The sequence below is a fragment of the Babylonia areolata genome, chromosome 18, assembly GCF_041734735.1.
Source record: "Babylonia areolata isolate BAREFJ2019XMU chromosome 18, ASM4173473v1, whole genome shotgun sequence".
NCBI classification, from domain to species: domain Eukaryota; kingdom Metazoa; phylum Mollusca; class Gastropoda; order Neogastropoda; family Buccinidae; genus Babylonia; species Babylonia areolata.
Window position 1 is genome coordinate 19,766,273 of NC_134893.1, and position 13,304 is coordinate 19,779,576.

General features: G+C 37.6%; 1 protein-coding gene across 2 annotated transcripts in view; it reads right to left on the minus strand.

The window, feature by feature from the left end:
* Window positions 1–290: 290 nt before the first annotated feature.
* LOC143292543 (glycerol-3-phosphate dehydrogenase, mitochondrial-like) overlaps window positions 291–13,304 on the minus strand; it is a 44,847-nt gene continuing 31,833 nt past the window's right edge. For both annotated transcript variants that reach the window (XM_076602941.1, XM_076602942.1), the window contains exons 12-16: window positions 11,904–12,035; window positions 10,905–11,063; window positions 9,970–10,152; window positions 8,112–8,210; window positions 291–5,550 (exon numbers count right to left, since the gene is read on the minus strand). In XM_076602941.1, coding sequence (XP_076459056.1) covers window positions 5,422–5,550; window positions 8,112–8,210; window positions 9,970–10,152; window positions 10,905–11,063; window positions 11,904–12,035 — 702 coding nt within the window. In that variant the 3' untranslated portion in view covers window positions 291–5,421. The remainder of the gene's footprint in view (window positions 5,551–8,111; window positions 8,211–9,969; window positions 10,153–10,904; window positions 11,064–11,903; window positions 12,036–13,304) is intronic.

Sequence of the window (13,304 nt, forward strand, 5' to 3'; positions counted from 1 at the left end):
TGTGTGTGTGAGCACACGCGTGTGAGTGTGTGTGTGTGTGTGTGTGTGCACGCATGCACGTGCTAGCGGAGATGTATGTGTGTGTGTGAGTGAGAGAATGAGAGAGAGACAGAGAGATGAATCATAGACAGCAGGTTAAGTGCATAACACTGGACTGATTGCAGTATGACCTGGAATGGCAACAATACAATAGTAGCCGAGACAGGGAAATGCGTAAATGTTGTGAAGGAAGAGGAAACAAGAGGCACACCATCATACAAAGTTATTCATTTACACACGAGTCAGTAACAAATATTTTTCTGCTTTATTTCTCATTAAAATAATGTAAAAGTGGTTAACGAAAAGGGTAGCATAAAAAAACCCAGCAATCAACAATGACTTAAAATTATGTTACTGTGAGTGAGAGAGAGAGAGAGAGAGAGAGTCCGTATGAAAGGAAAAAAAACCTGTATCATGTATCCTGTACATGTCTAATAAACATTTCAAGAATGCACATATTCCCAGTAAATAATAAGTCACAATAATGAAACTGTGACAGAATGACCTTGGATTTCATGGTACAAGGAGTAGATGACTTTTTGCAGCTCTGCAACAATGCAAAACAGCAAAACAGTCATTAACTCATGACCATCTGGGTTCCATCCAATATTGATGGACTTTCTGGAAGCAGCTAAGGCAAAATTTGCTTACTGTTCAAGAGAAGCACATACAGACAACAGTACACATTCATATGTGTGTGTATTATATATATATATATATATAGAGAGAGAGAGAGAGAGAGAGAGAGAGAGAGAGAGAGAGAGGGTGGGAGAGAAACAGATATAGATATAAACCAGTGCTATTTTATCTTTATCCCTTCTGCATGCAGAGAAACAACAATTTGTTCTTTTGTTAGGAATTAACAGCAGCAAGTATATAAGAAATAAGTATCAGAAATATATGCTTCTTTAACATCAACATCAAATACATCTACAAGGAAATACTGAGATCTCAACAAAACTAAAAAAGAAGATAAAAACAACAACAACAACATAATACAAAACGAGATTGAGATATGGTGTAGGTAAACTGGACTGATAACAAGAATCACAACCACAGTGATAATGATCATTGTTGTCACCAGCATGGTGAGGACACACCACAGAAAGTTTCCGGTAGATTTGTGAACATAGACACGGTCAGCTGTCATGAATAGACAGACATACAGAATCTGAAGAGAAATTGTATCAATGCAGCTTCTGGGAAATACTAAACAGGAACAAAGTACAGGAGATTCAAAAGCTGAGTGACAAAAAGAGATTCGGCCTCGAAAGAAAGATCAACTGGAGGAAAAAAAAAAGAGTATGACAGATTAAGTTAACATAAAAATCATTGGGTACTGTACACTACCATTTTCAAGCTCAATGAAATCGCAACAGAATATCATTGGTTATCTTGGTAATTTATGAATACTGTTAAGAAAATGTCTCTCAGATTTTCTTTTATGTATCATGGTCGGGAATGGTGTATATATATCTGATGCAAAACAACATTTCATGAACAGGTTAGCAGTGTTGCCCTGGACTTCAACAGTGACAGGACTTTGACCTTCTCTGACATTTATAGTCAGAACAGACACTCAACCCTTTCATTACAGGAACAGGAAAGCAGCTCATTTTCTGCTGACAGCATACACACATGAACCAACAAAGAGATTTTTTTTAAAAGCAAAAAAAGCAGAGTATCACATAAAATGTAAATGGTTTAATTAAAGACACTTTCAGAAAAATTAAAATGGATATGCAAAATCTCTTTAGAATAAAAAAACAACAACAACAACAAACAAACAAAAAAAACCCAACAACATAGACATTATCCAACCTCTCTTATCTGAGCTGATAATACACCAGCAAAAGGCAGACCTTTTCAAGAGACCTGGTGAACTCATGCAGTCATTGCATTGTGTACGATCTCTGGCATGGCATAAACTTGCTGTTTGTTCTGGAGATAGATTTTTCCTGTTGTGCTGGTGCTCAGTCTTCACAATAAAAACATAAATTGTGATTTTTTGCACTGCAGTACCACACTGGGTAACTGTCACACACACATAAACAGTGCACATGAACATCACTCACATATATACAGAGCAGACAGCTGCTCATGTATCTGGAAATGAGCACAGCCAAAAATATGAACCAACCATCCTTACAGTATGATGAAGCAGGGAGAAAATTTGTACATATCCTTCATATGCCCTTCTCTTAGAGTATTGAACAACTGTCCTTACAAAGACAGCAGCACCAACATGTAAATCACATTTGCCTCAGTTATATCAAAATGCAAAGCTACAAATACTTGAAAAGACAGCTGACTGGCCTATACAGGCAATACATCTATAGTTGTAGATTTGCTTACAGATGACAAGTTTACATCTGGAATGAAGTACACCTTCAAGTACTGATATAGAACTTGACCTTGAGCTTATAGAGTCTGATCACAAGTTATCAACTTGACTGAAGGGACAGAGGGAGAAATAGTGAGGTGGAGAACATTAATTTTGTTGATGACATGCTGAGGCTTTTCTGCTCCCTCCTTCACACCCCCACATTATCAAATATGGGAATAGATGTTATATTTCGAACATCTCAAAAGGTAGCTTTAAGACTGATTTACATCACATAATGTTTATTTTTTCCACAGAATGAACTACAACACCATATACCAGCATGGTTACAATATTACACTCCTTTCAGTATAATAATCATAAGAGGAAAAGCTCTTTGGGCTTTCTCATGGGTGATAATATGGTTCAACTCCCTTTCTTATTCTCAAGGAAACCACATTCAAGCATATTTCTTTCTTTCTTTTTTTGTGTGTGTACATGGCTGCTAACTGCTTCCCAAAAGAAAGAAAAAGGCCAGATGAATATGTTAATGATCAGAATACACAACAACTTTGAAAAAAAATACAAAGAGAAGAAAACTACACCACTGTAAATGAGGGTGAACTATGCCAAAATAAGAAAAAAACCTATTGCTGATAATTGAACAATACAAAAAGAACAAAAATACATTAAGAAAACTTTGCTGTTTGTTTTGGCTTTAACAGACAAACTTTTGATAAATTGTTCTTTTACACCCTTTTCTGACAAAATTAGGACTCCCTGTCTTTTGTGTGGACACAATTTGGCCTCATGGTTAAAAATGAAAGAGGATCAAGATGTCAATCATGCCGCTAGTAAGGACAAAAAATGGTTTAAAAACAAGAGAGATAAAAACAGGATAAAAAGCAGGACAGACAGAATAGAAAAAGAGGGAGGAGGTGGGGTAGGGGAAGAAAAGGGATTTTTTCACTGGTCTCCTGTGATACAGATGTCACCCATGTGACATAATGCTTCTCTCAGAGCAACACAGCACACTTCCCATGACGGCTGCCATTCATTAAAGCACACAGTGAGGAGGAGACTGGGATGGGTTGTCATGTGAGGTATGAACCACTGGTTCACTGGTCCGGCTTTCTCTTGCCATCCATGTTTGCAATGAAGTCATAAAAGCAGTGGACACACCAGCTTTAGGAAAGCAACACAAAGAAAATATGGCTTTCACAATCTAAGAGCAAAGCACATCCTTGTGTGTATTTCTCTCCATGCCTAAGATAATGAAATCAAACATCAGAGTCATCTCAATGTGTTTGCTCCAGTATGACTTCTGGAAATATGTGGCTTGCTGTCATTTATAAAAATAAAAAAAATCCTTCAATACAATCAAAATAACAAGAAAAAAAAAGAAAGAAAGACAGAAAGGTATGCATACATAGACATATCATACATACATAGGCATATCAGTCATCTACATTCGCTTTGCAAGTTCTGAGTATTAAACCACATTTTATGATGAATTCAGACAGTTTCTAAAGCGCACAGGAAAAGTATTAACAACAACAACAAAACAGCAATCTCATTTGCATCCTCACAGGTCCAGTTCACCCAATCTTCTGGATACCCTCAACAAATGGGAATCATGACATGTGGACATGCTATCCAACTAACAAACCATTTGAGTCTGGCAGGCGCAGAGCAATTGGTAAGGCATGGGTAAGAAAGGCATCGAATGCATCTTGGGTAATCTGATGATAAAATAAATACTGCACATACAGCTTTCATTTTCTGTTTTGGTTATTGCTCAGCTTTTCATTCATTTCTTCTAGATTGCTTTGCATGCATATATTGTGTATGTGCACATCAATGCATGTAACATGACTGCATCTGCATATATATATGAATAAACATATGTGCTTACATGTGCAAACTGATATGTCATGCTTGCAAGTATGAGCATGTGTGCATGCGTGCATGTTGAGTGCAGATATGTGCACATATGCACAATTTACCACTTGATTAATTCCTTTAGATACAAATATATATGATTCAGAGAAATCACTTGTTAATAGAAAGAGCATGGGATGCACATATTCATACACATGTTGTCTACTCTACAACATGAGATTCTATTAACAGAAGAGATCAATACACGTGAAGAGGCAGATAAGGAACACACAAAAAACTCCTACATTTCAGAACTCTGAATTTTTGTTTTGTCAAACTATAAAAGACAAACATTTCTGAAAATTGCTTAAAGATATCACAAGTTAAGCCCAACAAGACAGATATAGGGACAAATAAAACATGAAGTAGTTCAGTCTATCAATTGGAATAAAGGAAGTACACAACATCAATATATTTCAGTCAGTCAAAAAACAATTAACTAACATGCAACTCCTCTCCTAACAACAACCACAAGCTGAAATTCCACACAACAGGAACAAAATATTCAGCAGTCTGTTTATTTCGTTGGAACCAAATATACAGAATATTGTGTACAACCTAAGACTTCGGGAGAAAAAAAGCAGCATGGTAGTGATTTTTAACTTCAGTCTTCAGGTAAAAACAGCCTGACACTGTTATCTAAACTACAGCTAAAAATAGCCTGACACTGTTATCTAAACTTCAGCTAAAAACAGTCTGGCACTGTTATCTAACTTCAGTCTTCAGCTAAAAATGGCTGGCACTATTATATGACACACTATTATCTATTTACAATCTAACACAAAAGTGTTAAAAAAGACATCAATACAGGAAAAAATATCGTTGTGTATTGCTAAAAATGACAATTTGTATTAAAAAAAACAACAAAGACATCAACCAAGGAATAAATATTGTTGTGTATTGCTAAAAAGACAACTAATTCACAGACACAAAGGTGCACAGAGAACTGAGGATCAACGCATGCCAAACTGCTGAAATGAAGTATTAATCAGGAGATTCTGTACAGGCTACAACTGATACACAAAACTGGAACCACAGTCAGAAGCCAGCTCCATGCCCCAGCACCTAGAAGAGTTTGTGGAAGGACGACAGCGGCTGGTGGCTAAGACTGGGGCGGGTCACACTCCACCACCACTGCGCTCCACAGGGATCTTCTGGGTCGTGACCCCTTCTCTCTCTGCGTTCAGCTCGGCCGCCATGGCAAACCTTGAGTTGCTCACTGTGCCCTCCTTCAACGCCTGCATCAGCTGAGGACACATAGAAAATCAACCATTTTGAACAAACCATTTTTTTTCTTGACCAAGTGCTTGAGTAAAAAATACAGAACAAAAGTGAAAAACTGTAACATATGTGGTTAAGTATAGGGAGTAAAGCTGGAAAAAACAACTGATGGTCACTGACTTGGGTAAGGAAAAAAGCTGGGAAACACAGTTCATATTCATTTGCTAACCAGACAAGGGTACGATATTATCTTTTGAGCAGTGAAGCAGATGCAGGCAACATTATAGAAAGGAAGATTCTGTACCTAAAGAACAAGCATTATCAGCTGGCATTAAAACGTTAACCCTCTCAGTGCCAAGCCTTTTTATGCCAAGTGACAACTATTTGCCAAGGGATTTTTGGTCATGGAATTAAGAAAAAAATCTACCACGCAAACTACTGAAATAAAGTATACATAACCTATACTTTTTTGAAAGGAAAATAAACACACTATCCAATTATGTCAATTTCACATGAATTCAACTATTTTCTAAAGGAAAATACCTATCATAATGCGGACAGAAATTTCCGTCTTGAAGCACTTTTTTTGCACACTGGAAGGGTTGGAAATTCCCATCCTGGGGCATTCAAGAGGTTAACCAGCTTATATCTCATTACTGTTTTTTTTTTTTTTAATTTGTAACATCTTTCTAATTCTATTTGGTAATTGTGATAGTAACAATGTTTTTGTCTACAATGCCATGTTATTTTGTACAGGTCTGTGCAGCTATAAAGCTAGCTGAATTTCAGAATAGTGGACAACAGAAACATTCCCATAAAAGGATCTTTTCATGTACACATAGCAATGTGTAAATAATCAACATTACACAATGGTTGTGAATCGGAGATAAACTTGAAAAAAAAAAAAGAAAAGAAAAAAAAGTTAAAACCTTTACCAAGGAATTACAGCCTTCATGCTCACAAAACATCATGATTGGGGTGGCTAACAAGGTCTCATAAACATCAAAATCATCATCATGAATATTATATTCTGCATAATTGAATTTCTTTATTTCTACTAGTCTCTGGGAAAATGCCAATGTGGCAGACATGGAAAACGTACCATGGACAGACACACTCAAACACAAATTCAACCAAATAACAGAATTACACAAATTGAAAACACACAAGTCAGAGAAGGTTCTTGAATCATGAACACTAAATAACAGGCATATAACTGTCACCAACAATCAATACAGCATGCAGACTGAAAAAACAACGCAGAACATACTTAAACCAACCAACCAATAAACAAATAAACTTTTTAAAAAAAGGTTTTCAATTGAAGTCTGATGCTCAACAACTGAATACCAGAGCACATAAAAGCTCAAGTTCTTCTCACATCAATATCCAACAATAGTTCTGCTTTCTGGTTGTTGTTTCTTTCTTTGTTTTGTTGTTGTTGGTTTTTTTTTGGTTTTTTTGTTGTTGTTTTTTACTCGGCATCACATAGCTCCTCCTGCGGTGGCACTGGTTCCAGTTGACTTTCTTCATGATAGCTCGTAAACTCGGCATCAGATACCACGCCTGACTCTGGGTTTTCCTGAGTCAGGTTCATCCCTCCTTTGTGCACCTGAATCACTCGGCTTGTCAGGATCTTGGCCAGCCTCTTATACTCTAGGTCCTTCTCATTTGGGTCTTGGGCAACTTTTCGCAGAGAGCTCAGGATCTATCATGTGCAAAGGTGATGGGGTTAAATCAACTATGTTGGAGGTTATGACCATCTAACCAACATAAAGCAAAGGTGCATGCCTGCAAATGTCATGTAAACTGTCAGAGCATTAGTAAAGAGTGATAACTCTCTCCATTCATAAGTTTCCACAACTACAAGTCAATGCTGCTTATGTTACCGATTCAGCTAGCACACAGGTACACAAAAGGTACATTGGAACAAACCCAGACACTTCCTTAAAAAAAAGGAAGAGCCCTGCTTGTCCTTAAACCAATCATTTGACATGTGCACACAGCAGCAATGACAGAAGAAATGTGCAAACACAAATTAGCTTTTATTCAAGACTGGCATAGCCTCTTTAATCCTGAACAAGCCACACAGAACACATGGACAATACAGAACAAACACATGGTTGCCTTGGTGGTTTTTCGACTTGAAATTCATAAACAATGAGGCCAGGAGATCAAACGATTAACAAGAGCAGTCATATTCAAATGACTTGCATTCAACAATAAAATAGCCATCACAGCCTTGTTTTCAGTTCCTCTGCAGATGGTTATCTTGTAAAGGCCTATTCATTGATCAGATTTGTTTAATCAAACTTTATTTGACCTGAAACCTATTCATAGGAATTCTAAAGAAATTATCTACTTCCAACATAATACAGCAATAATCATGAGAATATTACAAAACGTAAAGGAAAAGAAGAAAAGGAAAGAGACAGAAAAAAAGAAAGCACACCCAGAAAAGAAACTATCTCCCAAGCATATCACCTGAGTTAGGACAGTCAGTCAGTGGTGTTGGATAAGTAGAAAGAAAAAGAGACAGAATGGGAAAAAGAAGCAGAGTAACCAAAAATGCTGACAAATAACTGACCTGCAGAAACTCTCCAAGGTCCACCTGAGCATTACGGTTGAGATCCACTTCATTCAAAATGTCATGCAGCTGGTCTTCAGACACCTTCTCTCCAAGTTTCTGCACAGACAGACAGATGGTTTAACTTTGGATCTGTGCTGTTCTCTGTGCATGTATGTTGTCAGCAAACACACACACACACACACACACACACACTCACACACACATACATACATACACACTTTCGTAAGTCCAGGATCAAACTGGAACCATAGATTTTGGTTTTGGAATCAAAAATATTGATCTCAGTGTCACTTTCCCTACCACTGTATTAACTGTTGAAATATGGCTTTTCTTAACTTCTGCAATCACTGTTTTGTTATCACTGTAAGCACATATACATTTCCAGTTTTGCCTAATGCCTTTCCTGGTCACCCAAAAGAAAAGAAAACTTGAAATTAAACAGTGGACTTTACCAATTTAACGAGAATGCTTCTAATCAAAATGCGGAACTTGTAGTAATATAAGTATGCAATGATTATCTTTGTAAATAAAAAGTAGAAATTAGTAGCAATTTACACCTCTTTAAACACTATGTTTGGCTTAAATGCCATCTGGAGTTATCTCTGACATAAAGCTGTATGGCAAGACAATTAGACCTGTGAAAGCGCACCGCCTCAGCAAAAGTCTTCAATCCCACACTGATTTAAACTGGTCAAGGGAGTTCTTAACCCCTAGGCTGCCTATATGACGAGATAACTCGTCATGGAAAGCATGTATGCTTCACTGCCACAATGACGAGGCAACTCGTCATCGAAATATTCTGTCTTTTCCCTGCTTTGCATTCAGTTCGCTGACAAAAATGCTGGTAGCTTTAGCTTGGGGAATCTTTCTAGATTCTATTCATAGCTAGAAACACCATCTGCGTCATAAGGTAGTCCTTTATTTGAACGTTTTGGTTGGGTTACTGGCCGCAGTCTTTGCCTGGCTCCTCTCCTCGCTCGCTCAACAAAATGTCGGACTGACTCTGTGCTCAAGACATGCGATCGTGGCGAACTAAATCAAACAAGATTACTTTCTTTAGCTGATGCTCAGAAAGAATAGAAGCATAAATTCGAAGAAGACGGTGGTGAACATTTATAAGACGATTTGATAGAAAAGCAATCAAGAGAGTGGCCAAGATACGACTATCAGTGAGTGATGCTGGCTGTTCAGCTCTAGCAGATGACAGAAGTCACCAAATTTTTAGCAGGACACAGTGTGAGCTATTTTCTTGGCACTCTGCCAACGCGGTCTGATGAGAACTGGATAAAGTGACTGTGTGAGAGGGTTAAAGAGGAGGGGGGTGGAGACTGAGGGGGCGTGGCCTCACATCCATATTATCACTTGCAGAAGTCACAATGCATTATGTATCTATTTCTTTTTCAGTTTTTTTATATTGTGGTTGTTCTAGTATGATTTTGTGTGTGCAGATATTCATTTGTTCGGAAAATATATTTTAGTGCAAATTACCTGACTAATGTTTGTAATGAACAAGTTGAAAATGTGACAAAAAACATAACACTGATTTCAAAACGACAGCATGTCACTAAAAATATATAAAATGGGAAACCATCATGTGTTTTGTATTCTTTATTCATTTCCCTTTCAGAAATTATGTACTTTTATGGGTCTTTCTCCAATAACAAAGAGCACAGAATTTTTTAAAATTTATACCCATTTTTTGTGAAAAAACCCTGGCAAATAGATTTCACTTAAATCTTATTTTCCTAGCAGTGAAATGGTTAAGACACAGTATGAATCACCTGATCTTTGACAAAGCACTTACATGGATCAATTTATTTTTTCTAACAAAAACCAAACACACTTCATAACTGACCTTGAAATAACCTCTGAGATCATTGATGGTGATGAAGCCTTTGCTCTGAAAGTCCAGAGCCCTGAAGCGCTTGACATACTGGTTAATCTCATCTTTGGTGATGTTGAGTTTGATTTCTGCTGTCCTCTTGATATCCAGACCCATCTCCCGCCTCAGAAAGAGGTCTGCGTGCTCCATTTCTTCCTGTGTGTTAAACCTCATATCAATCCATTGAAAATAAATCACACACACACACACACACACACACACACACAAACTCTGTCCACTCATTCTCCCTGGAAAAAATATTAACAATATGAACTTCACATCGCTGATCTAACCAAGACTTAATATTTCCTAAAAAATAACATTGCACATTTCTTAAAAGCACAATCATGGGGTATGTAAACAAAAAATAGAGGCAGGAAATAAGCAGCCAAACCAGCACAAATGACCACATTTGACTTTGAACGGTAAAGCTGTTCTGCCCTGACGGCCAACAATGATATTTCCATTTATGACTGCTTGGAAAAGAGGGAGTGAACCCTTTGAACCATTCAAAACCTAATTCCTTCTGAACACTGTTACAGAAAAGAAGTCAGTCCTGATTCCTCCCAGTCTGCCAATCATAGCAAAAGGCTGCTTTCTATCACCTTCCTTCACATAAATGCTGTCTTGACTGTCCAGAACAGAAAACGCACATGGAAAGTTTCAAAAGCATGCTTTCTCCAATCCTGTTACCAGAATTAAGTTTCTCTTCTATTTACACAAATCAGGTGTCTCACAAGATGTTAGATATAGACTTCTTTTTTTTTCTTTTTTAAAGTAAATTATGCTTTTTTTGACTGATGTCATATAAATGATTTTAATCAAATGACACCACTGTGCAGTTTGATATGCAAGTGAAGGACTGAAAACAACAGGGAACTGATCAGCAAAGTCATCCCAATTCTGACCTTCTTTTTCTCTTCATCCCATCCCAGTTCTTGTCCCATGATCTCCACAATGCGTGGCAGAGCCTCTCGTGCTGCATACACATTGGTGAAAGCTAACCGTGTACGACGAGCTAACACGTCAATGGCTCGACAAGCGTACTCCCGCATGGCATACTTGACCTAATTACAGAAAAAGTGAATGCACCAAAATGAAAGCAAATGTATACTGATAATGATAAAATGATATGAAGAGTTTGTACTATACTCCCTGCCAGGTTAAATATACTTACTTTGCCAAACTCTGGTACAGTATATGACACCCCCCCCCCCTGCCTCCCCCCACTCCCCGCCCTCCTCGACCCTCCGCCCAAAAAAATCAGAAAACAAAACTGTAAAGGTAAGAGCTGGTGGATTTTTTTTTTTATCTTCTTAAGTATTATGGCCTTACCAGGACAGATTTATCTAGGATAATCAACCGTCCTAGATGTGATTCAAATATAATCATCTTTCTGGTCTTCTAAACTCAAGACAACATTTCCACATGGCAGAGTAACATCGTCTCCTTTTCAAAATGTACTCTCTTTTAAAATTTTTTAAAACCTTTATCCAGTTGAAGAAAGATTTAAAGATTGAAAGATGGTACTGAAGGTGGTAGGAAAAGCATCTTTGGAAGACTGGCCACTTTTCTCCAAGTACACCAGACCCCAATCCCTCCCACACACCACCGTCCTGTTAAGAGTGTTACCAGGCCACAAGAAAATACAAGCATTTTGCAATTCCAAAAATTGTAACATCTGAACTAAAAATACAAGTATCTGTCAACTCCGACACATTTGGATCTGAAAATAAAACTAATTCCATGACTTGACCATCTGATCCACAAGCCTGGCACTTTCCCTCTCCCCTCATCCGATTCTTTTTTCCACGAGCATGGCAAAAACAAACCCCAACCTTTTTGCTACACAACACTGAACCAAACTAGCAAACAGGACACAGGACACAGATGAGAGCAGCACTGACCTCCCCTTCGATGTAGGCGTATTCCTCATGCAATCTCTTGCCCAAGACTGGCCAGCGTTTACCTGTCAAGTTGCACATTTTGGCCACCTTGAAAGCCTTGTCTCCATACGTGCTGGCAAGATGCTGTGCCACCTGCATACAGGTACAGTTCCACATTACATCCAAGCTTTCCTGAAGCTTCATTATCATTCAATTGTGCGGTACTATGTCTATCTAAACATCTCTGTGTTCCATTCATATTACAATGCTGTGTTCATCAAAGTTATATCAAATCTTTCCTGCAGTCTCTTTACATTTAAGAATGCTGCATTTAGCAACAAATATGGGAATGACCGGTCAACACCATATTTTAGAAAAGTAATGATTATTTTAATGCACTATGAGTAACTGTTCCATCACACTGTAAAACAAGAGAGGCAAGGCCTTCAAGACTCACTTCTGATACACTTTAAAAAAAAAAATCTAATCGTTAAAATGTGTTCTGTATTTGTTATTATAAAGCTTCGGGTTAAAAAAAAGAAAAAAGAAAAAAAAAGTCCTAACTAGATTCGAACCCTGCGTGTTCGGGTGAGAAGAAACTGTCTTACCCATTACACTATCGTGGCTCCTTTTTTGACGTTCTAAAATTTAATATTTGAACATACTTTTTTAAAGGGCGATAAATCAATTGCGGTATTCGCAGTGAGAATGCTGTTTAAATCATATTATTCTGGTGTATCTTGGGAATTCAAAAAATCTTTAAGGGCAATAAAAAATTCTTTTTATGTCCGCGGTAAAGGAGACGTGGCTATCGCCGCAATCACTCTGCAACATTTAGCCATTTTCTCTAATCTAGATAGATGTACAAGTTTAGTTACACCCGCCGGGAATGCAGTATGACACGGTCGATTCAATTTCTCTTTTATGTTCATTCTAGTTCTATAGTTTTTAAGTTGATATGAACATTTAGTATTTTGTTAAACTAATAACATGTAGAGCCAAGTACAAGTACTTTTAAACGTCGTAAGAAGTGAAAAGGACTTCATTTTGAGAAAAGTCAAGACTGGAAATTTTTTCGTTTCATCGTGATCAATTCAAGGGTATTAACTTGCATGGTTTACAATTTTTAACTGTGAATTCCGACTGATTCTGTGGATATTTTTATGGCAGTTTGGGGCATAATCCAGTAAGTGATGAGGCGTTCACAAATCGCTCTCTGAATAAATATTTAACGGTCTCCTTCTCCAACTTTCCATCACATGTTATCGTGTATTGTCCATTGAATACAGGATTGAACGGGCAGGTCAACAACTTGAAACAAAATGGCGTCATTCGTGTTCGCGAAGAATATGAGCACGTGCTTTGAATGTGTATAAATATGTGTACGCAACTGATTTTTGCCCATGACCTTCAGGCCTCAGC